Source organism: Astatotilapia calliptera, chromosome 15 (genome assembly GCF_964374335.1).
Source record: "Astatotilapia calliptera chromosome 15, fAstCal68.1, whole genome shotgun sequence".
Lineage (NCBI taxonomy): Eukaryota > Metazoa > Chordata > Actinopteri > Cichliformes > Cichlidae > Astatotilapia > Astatotilapia calliptera.
Genome location: NC_137436.1, coordinates 35807262 through 35821317, shown reverse-complemented (window position 1 = coordinate 35821317; position 14056 = coordinate 35807262). Strand labels below are relative to the sequence as shown.

The 14056-nt window shown below is 40.9% G+C and overlaps 1 protein-coding gene across 1 annotated transcript in view; it reads right to left on the bottom strand.

The window, feature by feature from the left end:
* The window catches only part of kdm4b (lysine (K)-specific demethylase 4B), a 42193-nt gene that overhangs the window by 10825 nt on the left and 17312 nt on the right, over positions 1 to 14056 (bottom strand). The window contains exons 7-14 of the mRNA XM_026194264.2: positions 12573 to 12676; positions 11084 to 11221; positions 4898 to 5094; positions 4577 to 4824; positions 4163 to 4404; positions 3625 to 3745; positions 1860 to 2020; positions 1531 to 1729 (exon numbers count right to left, since the gene is read on the bottom strand). Coding sequence (XP_026050049.1) covers positions 1531 to 1729; positions 1860 to 2020; positions 3625 to 3745; positions 4163 to 4404; positions 4577 to 4824; positions 4898 to 5094; positions 11084 to 11221; positions 12573 to 12676 — 1410 coding nt within the window. The remainder of the gene's footprint in view (positions 1 to 1530; positions 1730 to 1859; positions 2021 to 3624; positions 3746 to 4162; positions 4405 to 4576; positions 4825 to 4897; positions 5095 to 11083; positions 11222 to 12572; positions 12677 to 14056) is intronic.

Here is a 14056-nt window from a genome sequence, read left to right as displayed (position 1 = left end):
ATGCATCGATATTCAGTGATGACAGCGCATGGCAACATTACCGCCTTTTTTCTATTTCTTTAAACAAATTTTGTACACATTTCTGCAAATTACTTCTCACCAAACATGTTTTTAAGCATTCTGTTCACACTTTCAGCCCATCACCATCTCCAGCTTAAGCTTCTGAAGAAAAGGGCATGCAGGTTTATGTAACACCTGTACATGTGTGAATGATTCTTAGGCAGATGTCTACTCCAGCACAATGAGGAGCAAAGGTGTTTTGACAGGATTTCGTTCTGCTTCGTGCTCTCTTACGAACATCTGCGCCGTTTCCCCAGACTGAGTCAAACTCGTCCCTGGATAACTAATGAACTGGATAATAAGAACCGAGGAGAGGAGGGTCGATGTTGTGATGTGGCACAAAACATCCATTTATGCATACATTTCCAGGAAGGGCTGATTAGCGACACACTTGATGAGTCAATGCGTTCATCTGCATCGTTTACAGCATAAAACTTTACTAAAAATGTTCAGTCTAGATAGACGTCCTTACATTTGGCAATAAAAAGAAGAGCCACGCACAGAGAGATTCCTGGGATGACTCAGTCTTACAGAATCTTAACAAGCTGCCTGTCTTTTCATGCTTCGCTTCGACAGAAGCAACATGCCGTTAAAAGTCAACTATATAGTGGAAAGGCAGGGTAAATATGAGCTGGGGAAGTGTATGGTGTGTTGGTTTTTAGAGACACCTTTGCATGACCTTTGCCAGCCTCTTAGCCAGTTTAACCAGAGCTGAGAAGAGTTACACTAGAAAGCTTCACTGAGTCTGGCAACAGGGAATTGAGCAGTCTATTGCACTGCTGTATTGAAGTCTCATCCTCTGTGCCTCTGCCCATTTTCCTGAAACTATTCTCAGGGGTCTCAGGTGTGAGAAAATGTTGTGAGCACTAGATAGACTGAAGTTTATGTGTAAAACTTGCTGGTCCGTGTTGGCATTAATTTATAAAACAGACATTCTCCGCATTATGAATTAAATGCTGATGAACTGGATCAAATTCAGCTCTTTGACAACACAGAGAGGAAAAAGAATTTGAAATCTACAAAGTATTGAGGGGGGAAAAGAAGTCTCCACACTTACAGATCCTTACTTTACAACGATTAACATCTATTATACAGTTTCAGATTTGTGTTTTACCCACTGATTGAATGTGCACGTGGAAAATCAAGTCAAAAGATCAAATTCTTGTGTCCATTAGATACCCGATGTCTCAGCAGGCATACAAATGCTAACTGGCTCTAATCAAAAGCCATATTAAAATTGTCTTTGCTGGAAAGCTTTCTGTTGCAACAACAGTGTTAAATTTCATTACTAGCACAGAGGCAGTGTGTTGCCATCAGATTTATTTTTATTGCTCATCTAATAAAACATCAACTAGTACAGATGTCCGCAGGTGTACTAGTAAGCTCTCTATCACACAGAGGGTACAACAAATGAGCTCGTGTCCCAATGTTAAACCAACACAGCCAAAATCTTTTCAGTTTTATACTTACTAGCATGAACCTGCATTTGGCAAGATGAACAGCAGATCAGGAGGCTGGTTCCATCCTCCCCAATGTGATAGTTGGTGGGTGGTGGCTCCGTGTTTCCTGCTCCGACGCTGAAGCACATCTCTGGGACCAGTGGACGAGTCAAGCTGCCATGACGGGGAAATGAAGCGCCCAGGGTTTCGTTATCAGTGGAGACATCTTTCTGTGGTTGGAAAGATCAGGAAAAAAGACAAGTTAAATGTTAGTTTGTTGCCCACTATTTATGTCTGTTCTAATGGGTCTGACCTGCCATTGTTATATGAACCACTCCTATGTGCCTGGAGTGTACCTACCTTTGTGTACGGACAGAAGAGTGAGCAGACAGCACAGTGTGGTTTGAGCGCAGCTACTGCAGCATTGAAGGCTTTCTCTGCCAGGAAGTTAGGTGAGTGATTCTGCCACAGGTGCTCCTGCTTCTTCATGTCGCTATCCATTGGCATGGGGGAGGCCATATCTGTGGGTAAAGAATTCAAATGCATGAGTGTGCTTGTTAGACGGAGCTGGGGAGGATAACACATACTGCAGTCGTGTTGAGAGATTTGTTACCGCTAATGATTTTTATTTTTCTCTAAAATGCACGTCAAGCATTTTGAGAGAAGCTCCAGAATGTTTTTCATAAGGGAGCTCTCGCCAAGAGACGGGAACAGCACATTCTGGCCCTGCACAATAACAACACCACTCCTGATATAATTGGCTGATGAACACAAACAGCACTGACATCAATAATATGCTGTCCAGAGTCAGGAATCAATTTTAAAGTGATGCCTTGAAGCTACTGATCCAAACACTTTGTCAGACCTGGACCGAAGGCAGGAAGATATTTTCACAAGCTTCCCATTTAAGTGTTTTTTTCCCCTCCCCTTCCACCCTTCACCACAAGTCTTATTTTTCTCCTTGTCACCCCACCCACCCTTTTAAAGAACAAACCCTAAGTCGGGTCCCCTGCTGCCAACTCAAAGTGACTTTGAAAGCAGGTAATTGGAAGTCATGATCCCCTGATCAATAAGTGTCAGTCAGAAAATGAAAGGAAAAACACTGAAGAGAGAGTAGTCTTGATTTCATTATCTCCATGGGGAGCTTCAGACCTGCTTGTTTTTCTTCCCCCGAATCAACAAGAAAAACAAACAACAAAACAACAACAATAGTATCTTATTCGTATTTATGTACAAGAGCTGGATGAACCTTTGGCTGTGCAGTCTATCCAGACTCATAATGCTTTTTATGTAGTGACTACTAGGAATTTATTAGATGGGTTCCAAAGACTAGCAACTTCAATTCAAACACTGAAAATGATCACAATATTTCCGATTTCTCCTTCCCTGCTTCCCGTGTTATGGCCAAAAAGGTGTTTTTGTAGAACACTACACCATTATAGTGACGATGGCCAATTACCATTTAGGTAAAAATATATATAAACATCATGCCATGTCTCTTTGTGATGCTTGACATATTTGTGAAATTTCATGATGCCGTCTAAATTTGTGGGTTTGCGGCACCCTTCAAATTCTAATTAGTTCATCTCTGAGTCCAAGTAAACAAATCTGTCGCAAAGCTGAAGTGCTAACTACTTTGGGCTGCTCCCTTATTCACGGTGGGTCACCACAGCAGGTAGCTCTGCGTGTTCGATTTGGCAGATTTTTATGCCGGATGCCTTTCCTGACGCAGGGGATATGTGCCTCCTCCCGGGATCAAACTGTGGAGCTTTCACTAGAATGTGTAAACCACGACGCCGTAGAGACGACACCTGTGCCAAATCTGAAGTAACTACAACAAATCTGTTTCCTGAAAATCCAGTTTTTGTTCTTTTCTTCTGTGGCTCCCTCTGGTCTTTACATCAAACATATTATTGTATTATTTGCTGTTTTTCCCTCCACAATTTATTCATGTCTACATGAAAACAGCAAGTACAGCACAGCACAGGTTTCAACTGACATCCAGGAAGATAAAATTGTAGATCTACTAGCAGCTTGCGAGAGAAGTTTCTGAACAAGTGTTTGAGACTTTAATAGCAGAATATTTACAATAAATAACTGAAGTGAAGGACGGATATCCACATACCTTTGTCGCTAGCTGGATCTTGTTTGACAATGGACAGAGGGGAGCGCGTGGGTGGCTTGCTGAGGGGGTGGCGGCGACTCTTTTTTATTTCTGTAGGTATTTTCCTCTTGGGATAGGTTGCCTAAAATAAATTAATTTTAAAAAGTGTGTGTCTTATTTTTGTTCAATGTGTTTAACCTTAAAATATTTATCTCCAAATAAAAAGTAATTTGAACATGTTCAAACTTGATATTAATTTAATAAACTGCTGTTTTTCAGAATGGATAAAAAGGAAATGGAAAAACAAGTAATGACTACAGCTGCAAAAACATTTTTTCCTACATTTGTGGATTATTACAGCAAATATTTGTGGATTTTTTTTAGATTTAATTAGCTTGTGTTTTATTAGCCAATTCAGAGTCTACTCTATTGTGATGTAAGCTCACAGCAAATAAAGTATTAAACTGCCACCAAGTGGGGATTACAAACGCTTAAAGAGCTAACCTGTCTGACAGAGTAAAGGACAAATCTATTGACTTTCAGTCAAGATCGGACTCACCTGGGTGGCACTCACATCCATCTTGTTGTCTGCTAAGATGTCGCTGTGTCTCGGGGACAAAGTGTCTAGATGACGAGCCGTGTCCCTCTTTGAATTCTTGTCGTCAGATGTAGCAAACTGCTTAAACGCTTCCTCGAATCCAGTGATGGCATTTTGGCCACTGGAGATCTTCTTCGGCTTTCTCTGCTTCTTTTTCTCAATGTCGTCTGTCAAGTTCTGTGGTTTGGTTTCTTGTTCTTGTCCTGGAAAATAACAGATGAGGAGATAAAGTCAGAAGTGCTACTGGCTCATTAAAAATGTCTGTATGAGGCAATGAGGTTAAAACTACCGTGTGGACTGAGTAATGACTTTTTAAAGTGGAAGATTCTATCACTGAGGATAGAACTGAAAGAAATGCTTTCATATCTGCCTCACCCTCTGCAGCTGGAGTCTCTACTACTTTAGCGGCGGCCTCAGCAGCCTGCTGCTCCTCGCGCTCCAGGGCTTCCAAAGTTATCATGGCCTCTCGGGCAAGACGTGCTTCCTTCTCCTTCCTACGCTGAGCCTCACGCTCCTCAACCTGACGCTGATACTCGACAGCATTCAGCTCAATGCCTTCCTCTGCCAGGACTTTCACCTCCTCGAGCTTCAGACGACGGAATTGCTTCATCTTCTGCATGGCCCTGTCATAGTTAGACAGCTAAGTAAAACCCTCATATTTACTTTTGAACACATGAAGAATTTCATAATACAAACCTTCGCAGGAGGTTTGCCCGTTGGGCGACGCGATGCTCCCTCCAGCTCTCCAGCTCAGGGCTGGTGAGCTCTGTGGGCTTCAGGTGGTCCAGCACTGTTGTGTCTTTACCCTGCTTCCACAGGTCATAGCGCACGGGTTGCAGGCGGCGCACAAACACATCCATGGAGATCTTCACCATGTCCTTCCGGCAGGAACACTGGAGAGAAAAGACAAGGCTCTACATTAGAGTAGAGAATACCTTTTGTAAAGATGGGACTTCTGTGTGATAAAAGGGGGGGGGGGGGGGGGGGGGGTGAAATTCTAGATAAGCATCTCTATTAAGGTCTTTCAGAACCCACTACCCCACAGCCGTAGGACTACAGATTATATTACACATCCGATTTCTGAAAACTCAAAAGAGTAAGTGAGGAGTGATCAAAAGCAGAGGTAACCATTCAGAGTAAACAAATCAAACTTTACAAAGGGGATTAGTCTATCTAGATAATAAAAATCTCTTACTTCCATCTCTGTAAATTACTAAAACCAGAGACAGTCTAAGAGAGAGAGAAGTCACCCAAACAATGCTGAATTGAATCTAATCTGTAAGAGCAAAGATGGTTGTAAAGTTTTAGCTTCTGGAGGAAAAAAAAGTTTGTTAAAACCTTTTTTTGGGGAGAAGTCGGCAAACCTTTTAAGTACATTATATCCAATTTGACTGTTGACTCAAAAGGCATGCAGATTTTATGTCACAGTGACCACAAACAAAGTTAATTTACACACACGAGCATCAAAAAGGGCCATCAGGATTACCAATACAGCTACAAAATGACCTAACTTGCTTTTAATGGTCACAGGTACACAGGCCTAGAGATCTGCAGGTGGCGATCTCCCGGCAACCTTTATTTTCTATGGAAAAATGTATAGACCCCAACCTGTTAGCAAGTGGTTGTGTAGAGGATCGGTCACAAAGATGGTGCTGTACCAAAAAACTTTGGTTAATAGCACTCATAATTTCCATGAAAGATGCCAATTTGTCTGCAAACAATGGCATTTCCTCACTTTTCACAACTTTGTTTTCAGACATATCTCCCATGCAATCTAGTAAGCGCAATGATAGCAATCAAAGTAGTTGTCAGGAGGTTTTCAGTACAGGACAATGCCTTAGGGACTACGAGCAACCTCCAGCAGCCACTCACCAGTTACAGGATCCACACTTTTCCCTGTTGACCAGTGGTTGCCAGACAGTTGCCGGCAGGTCTCTAGGCCTGTGCGACAAAGGCCACACCTGACAAACAGGCTTTAAATATACAGTAAACAACCAGCTGTTCCACTGTGGTGTTGTACATAAACCACTGACCTGAGATACCTTAAAACATGATAATGACTAAAATACGGCACGAGACAGAACCATTGAGTCATCAGAACTATTGAATCATTGAGCTTACTAGAGAGGGGAACTGTTGCATTAAAAAACTGCAGTGGTGCAGGAGTGAAAAATGGCATGGACATCAAAATGAAGTTTTGAAATACAGGAAACAAATGGAGGGTGGTGTAATGAAAGGGAAAAAAAGAAGAGGAAGGAGACATATGAAGATATTTTTTGTGCCTCGCTTGCTGTGTTTCTTTCAAATCCTTTTATTTCCTGATCTGTATTGACAGCCTTGTGCTCAATTACTAGAAACACAACAGCCCACACCTCCACAGCAAAACAATTTCCAGCCTACATCTCATCTAGACACCACTTGACAGACAGAGACATTAAAATACTGTGTTGGTGATGGAATGGGGAATGGGAGGGCAAAAAAGAGGGGGTGCAAGTGCAAGCATGGGAACACCTGATTTTTACCACAATGAAACTTTTACTGGGAACAGGACGTGACTAACAAAAAACCCCATCAAAAAACAGCCACCGAGATAAATATTGCTCTTACCCTGATTGTACCTAGCAAAATGTGCATTCTTCACTGCTAAAGAGTCAGCGCCTTGTTTTATTTTTAGGAAGGTGTTAAGAGGTTATGGACATCGTTGCCATCCTCAAGGGCCAGGATGAGTTACACTTTATTATCATCTAAAAACTTAATTAGATGAAACTCAATTGGAGATGCACAAGATCTCAGAAAACAAAAACCCACTCTGAGGCAGGGAGTCAATGAGCCCTGAAGTATACTTGGGCTCCTAATGAAGCTTAATTATAGGAGCCACAGAAAACCTGAAGCCCGGGGACTCACTGTGGATGCACAGCACTTAATTCAGTCTTCCTTTATTTTTCAAAGTTCTTCAGTGTAGGGATACTTCTCAGTATATCCAATAGTATAAAACAAAATGAGATTGCATGAAAATGTAAGCATCCAGTTATTTTGTTCATTCTTCTGATGAAACAAAACTAACCTTCAAGATGCTAATAGGAATGGAGAATAATTTCAAAGGTATTTAAAAACATTTTCAATGCAAAATTCTGAATGTGCTGTACAACAGGGCTGCAGATCACCCACCTGCTGAGAAAACAGAGTACAGCAACACAAAGCTAAACCACTACTTTGGTGTTTTTTTGTGTTTTCTTTTGTTTGTTTGCTTCAGTTAGCAAGAAATAAAAATGCTGAACACATTTAAAGACTAAACTGCTCCAATTTTTCTCCCACTCCCACAGTTTTCCCCTCCTTTCCTTCTTTATCTCCTCACATACATCCCCAGATGAGATCAGCTGCTTAACATGCTGAACAAAACAAGAAGATTTAAAACAAAACAGTACAAACGTTCATTAGGAACTGTGGTAAAACAACTGTAAAGTGGCACGAGCCAGGTTTATGATTACATTGCAAGTTGTTGTATTTCTCAGCGATATTTAATGGTCTTCACTAATCTGTGTGGCCGTAAGTCAGGGGTTTATTATCCTCCAGAGTAAAAACTGTCCTTAAAGTCAGAAAAAATAAACAAAAAAAAAAAAAAAAAATCATTTGTATGTCCTCCTGCATGTAGTTGCTTCTACATTGTACTAACTGCCATTGCAGCAAATATACATTCAGCATGAGTGTCGAAGCTCGGGCTGCTGTGCATTTTTTAGCTATATATAAAGTAGCAAAAATATAAAGTCAAATATGACTATAGAGTTTTAGAAATGGATGATCTTTCTATGGTTAAATTAATCAAATTTCCTCAACATCTGGGCAGAAAGAAATCTCAGCAGCAGGAAGGTTCATTAAGCTGTTCAGAGTGAAAAAAATTAAACTAATTTTAAATTACTTTAGCACAGCAATGCAAAATGGCAAAGAGATTTTTGTTGTTGTTTCTCATGAGCAGCATTAGGGTAATTGTAGTTATAGCATCTTAATTCACCTTGCCCACACTGACACAGCTTCCTAATGTTATAATGAAAATCTCAGTAACATGTCTGTGTTTTACATATGAGCTAAATTTACTGCTGATTTTGGAAACTCTGTGGACAAATTCTGATTGTTTTTGTTAATGACTGGCCTGATTTTGTTGCTCAGTGTCAAGAATCTAGTCTGCATCTTAATGAACACTTCTTTTCTTCTTTTGTTTCAGGCAGTGTTTGCTACATTAACACTGACACAGTCCTTTCTTTAATAAATGTAGCACAAAAAATGCTAAATGTTGAACTATATCATGGACAAAGTTGATGAATACGACTAATAAAAACATATTCTCTGGTCTCATAGAAAAAAAAAACAGACAAGCCTGCAAACAAATACAGAAAAGATGAAGCGAGTCATCTGTAGTTGAATCTTTAGATGAAAAAGTGATGTGATTTAGCCCGGGACCTGGGAGGATGATTTTTGTTCATTTCCTAGACAGGGGGGATATATAAAAAAAATAAATAAATAAAAAAAAAATCACCCTGGAAGCCTGGAGGAACATTAGCAAAGTGTGACTGAGCACCAAACGAGCAGAGAGAGGCTTTCACCAAGAATACAACAACCCCAGAAGACAAACTTTTAACATTCAGAAAAATAATGCACCAGCAAATGTAAGTATAACAATATGAAGAATCTTTTTCACCGACTTCAATTCGTCAGTGGAGTCTACATTTTGCCGTCTTCCCTTAAATGTGCAAAAGAAGGGAAAAAAAGAAAAATCCTACTGTAGCTAGTCATGCAACACCTTTCTTTTTGATTTCTGCTGTTATTATTCTTGTCATTTCAAAGAAAGCTAGCCATTTCCACACTCAGATCTATGGTTCAAATGAAATTGTTTGAGTTTCAATGCTTTTCTGATATGCTCTGAATGAGGTACTAAATCCATTAAATGCAAAAAAAAATGAAAGAAAATTAAATGGCCAACACCTAACGCACAGCCAGAGGTGGAGAAGAAGGTTAATTAGAACTGTCACGTCTTAAACAATAGAAGTACAACCCCACACAGAACATGCAAGGAATGCTGACAATAGACCTGCTCTGACCGCAGATGTGTTCACTTAGGAAGCCAAACAGATGGGTCAGCAGTTAAGGAGCTTGTCTTTAAAAAGGACTGAGACATGAAGCACGCCCAAATTCTCTCTCAGTCTCTGTCGTGTGCCACCAGCCCGAAAACAGTGACAGATTCGATACCGAGCCCCATCGTTCACTGTCCTGTTTGATGCTGACAGACTAGGGCTCAGCAGGGGGAAGGCGGGGAGGGGAGGGGAGATGAGTTAATGGATGACTGCTTAAGCCAAAGACAGAGAAAGATGGCGGAGTTAAGAGAAAGATTAAGAGAAAATGAGACTTTATTATTGCTCAGGAAGAAGGTGGGATAGTTAAGCCATCTAAAACTACTATCTATATCAAGATACAGAATATAGAGAATATAAGAACTGAATTTTTTTAGGATATTTGGGGAATAAAAGGAAAAGAAATTCGAATAATTATGGCCCTGTGGATGTACGCCTCTATATACAGAGGGACAACCCAAATATAGAAAAACCTTTCAACTTTTTCAGGCATTTAGGATCCACTTATTCACAAGGCTCAGCGCAAGATCTGTGCAGTGAGCAAAAAGGCAAAGAAACGCCTTCAGCAGGTCCTGGTCTCTGGTTCATTTTAGCCAAAGACTCATCTGCTTGGTCCAAATGATTCACTATGAGGCGTCTGCTACTGAGCTGTAAATTACACAGCACAAGTTCTGGGACAATCTTTATAACCATTACACCCAAAGAGTACAGACGCCTGAGTGAGAGAGAAATCTGGCTAGAAAGAAAGAGCCCTGCTCGTTGGTCGAGCTGTTGTATTTTTCCACATTCCTCCAGCTCCACGTGCCGAGCTGTGCTGTCGATTTGTCGACTCGGATTAGTCGTGCTGAATGGAAAACTCTTCTTTAACAAACTGAGACAAGCGCAGTGGAGATGCTCCCTTGAGCACTGGTGAAGGGAAGACTGCTGGAGCCTCGACTACTGGTTCTTAAATTACAAGTGGCCACATGGGTACAGTAGGAAGGCCGAAAATGAGAAAGAGCGAGAAGGGAGGGTGATGTGCTTTTGCAAACTGGCACCTCATAAATCTGACATGCAGCCAAGTAGAGAGAAACCAGGGAAAAGGGGCATGCACACACACAAAGACAGAGACAGAGGACTGAACATGAAATGGAATGTATAGAGAAAAGAAAAGAGGGGAGTTTCTTCCAGAGGACATTGTCGTTGGGCTCCCTTCCACAACCAACCCATGCCCTGTCAATTTCATGCTCAACAGCCCACGGGCAAAGAGGCAGTTTGCGTCAGTGCAAGGATGCAAGGGTACAGTTAGTGTCGGTAACAGATGGTGTGCAGCAGAGAACCAGACGCTGCTTTTATATTTCGATATGATCTATTACTTCATCCCTTCAAAGAAGCAAACACCCAGAGCAGGAAGGCTGCAAAGCTGCCTCTGAATCACACATCCGATCAAAACTATTCAAGTGGAGTGTCTACACTGGCCTTCAGACCTCGTCTCAAACAAGTGCTGACAAAATTTAGATAAAAACCTATTTTCTAAATGGATAGACGTGTTATATAGATGGAGTGCCCAGTTTGCAAAGTTAACATGATCATTAATGAGCATCACTGCTTTTCTTTTAGCCAGATCAGTGTTTTGTTTTGGATGTTTTTGTGAGAGCATTTCAAACGTTTTCAAAATCCCCCAAATCACTTTTTCCCATCACTGCTGACACGTTAACACAGCAGACTGAAATTTCTCTGTTACGGTGACTTAACCTCTCTGCAATCAGTCTCATCTTACCAGTGTAGCCATCTTGCCGTAGTCCACCCAGCGCAGCGTGGCAAAGTTTGTGGACTCTGCACAGTTGAAGCCATGGTTGAAGCCGGCGTGGTAGCCATAAGGAAAGGTGATCATGAACTCCCCTTCATTCTGAGTTATCTGTTCACACAGACAAGAAAACACATTTTTTTAAATGTCTGAAGGCTGAATTTATCAGTTGTCTCTGTGCACAAGGAAGGCATTAATCTATTTACCAGTTATTTCTTACAGCTATATTTTATTGTTACCACCAGTTGCACAAAGGCTACCGCTGACTTAAGGTTTGAGGGATAAACATTGAGTTTGAATCCTTAGAAACATCTTGTCCCTGTTTTTCTAACTTAATTCGACTAAACATGGCTGCTGCTCCGAGTACTGAATTCCTTCCCATGAGCTCAGTGTTATTCTGCAAATGTGCTCTACTTGTCCTCACATTTTAACCACTTGTGTGTGTGTGTGTGTGTGTGTGTGTGTGTGTGTGTGTGTGTGTGTGTGTGTGTGTTGCCCTAAAACCCAAGCCCTATATATCTGACTGCGGATCTCAACTTCTTTACAAAGCATGGATCTTGGCAATCAAGAGACACATCAAGCCAGATAAGGTGACAGGAGAAACGGAAGTAGGGGGCTGAAAGTGGGAGATAAACTTCTTCAACTAAAGGCAGTGGTTCAGATATCAAAAGTCCCTTTTTTCTACTGCAAGAACACAAGTTTTATTTTTACACTCAAATCAGGAAAGACACTGTAGGTGTGTAACAAGTCAAACGTTCACTGTGATAATGATGTCCTAAGGGGTGAGAAATGAGATAAATGGGGGTAGAGGGGAACCCTTATGCTGACTCTGGAGAACATCAGATGCCTGCTCCATGTCAGCGTTTTTTCCCCCTTCCTCAATCTGCCATAATTTGAAGACTGAACTGCTGAACAGAACAATAACCGATAGGTGAAATGATCCCCAACAATTTGCTACGACAGACACAATATCTTGACTCAAACTAATTTTTCAGAGCCAGTATAAGTTAATAATAAAAGCCCACTTCTTCTCCAGCTGACGCAAGACACACTTGGAGAACTGGGGGAATAAATGCACCACTTCCCATCTTCTGATACTAAATATTTCAAATCTCCTCATTGTTTTAATGTCAATATCTGCATCACAATTTCCACTCTGATCATTATGAGGCTGAAGATGCGTGTGTGCTTAAGCATTGGGGTACAGCTTTATTCCATTTTATAATGGTTGCCTACTTTAGATAGACGTTAGAGTCAGGGCAAACAGCTTTCTTCTATATGGTGTTAAAGGGTGAAACAGTGTCAGCCAGTTTAAGGCAAGTGGGTGGGAGGGACTCTATTGCTACTTCAGCCAGCACTGGTAAAGAAGCTTGTATGACAGTTAACACAGAAATTGTTAACATTACTTTATTACCTCATGGATACCTTATACTGTGTGTGTAGGGAAACAGCGGCTACTCACCCTGTTAAAGGGAATGCCATACTTCTTCAGGATGGATGGTGATATCAGTGTCATTTTGTGGCGAAGGAAGGCATCGCAGCCTTGGGAGCTGCCGGGAAAGAAGCCTGCAGAGGGTGAGAGTGAGCATAGGGCATTTTACTGACAACCACAACATCATCTTACTACAACAATCGTAGGGTATACACACACACACACACACACACACACACACATATATATATGTAAACATACATACATACATACATGTATATATATATTCATGTTATCATCAACCTCTGAAAGCAATGTTATGTTATCTTTTTGTGTTTCTTTCATGAGCCACATTCAGCAAAATCTGTATCCATGACAGAGTTTTGTTCAATCACCACAAAAGACAGATTAAAGACTTTGAGAAAGTGCTGCAGGCCTCTCAAAAACAGCCCACGTTTTGTTTTGTTTTTTTACTCTTGCTAGTTTATGTTTATGTAAACGATTAATCTGTATATTGTAGCAACAGGAGAATAACTGGATTTAAACTCAGAGTTAGTGAGAGAAGAAGATTAATAAGCAAAGCCGAAACCCATATACCAATATTTGGTGATTGGCAACTTTTTTCTTTCATACATAGGAAACAATAAATGCTCAGAAAAAAAAAAAACTGATTATGTGTAGTTTCATTCATTTAGACTCAACTCTGCTTAGATCAGCTGGTTGTTTTGTTTATCGTCAGGTATCTGGTGTGGTGGATGAGCCAAAACATCAGCCTACTGAAGTACACCAACACTAAAGACAATATGTCAACCGCACTCATAAGCCATCAGGTACATGTTAAAAATGGATTTTGTTCTCACCAGAAACTTCTTTTAAATCCACTTAATAAGCCTGAATCATCGAGTCACCGATTTTACGAACGGAAGCAATTATGCGGTGACTATGAGAGAAACTGTCTAGCAATGAAGTGTTGAGCATGAACAGTAATTTCAAGGACATCGGTTAAGAGCTGACACCAATGCAGCACTTGTTCCTGAAAGCCATTAATTATCATAATCATTTCCTGGGCCAACAATCCCCAGATGTCATCATGATGCCCCTGTGGTCCCCTGCCTGTCAGCTGGCACAAGTGAACTTCTTTGAGAAGAAGAAAACTTAAAATGACACGGCAACTGAATACATCAACTACTGCATGGAAATGGGTGACAAAATTTACAGATGAAGCTACTGTACACTGATAGCATCATTGCTTACTCTGATTTTTAGGAGGAAAGAAACCTAATGATTTCTCTTATTCTGTTCTCAATCACTACAGCACCCTAATAGCATGCCTAAAATTAGGTTATGCTGTGAAGCATGCGGGTGTCCGAGACATGAATGGAATCACTCTCTGATCGTGATGCAATATTTTCATCACACTCTGTCTGAATTAGAAACTAACAGTATGTTGCAGTAGTATTACGACCACAATCTAGCATAAACCATTACCAAGAAGCTTGTCAGCCTTTACTGGA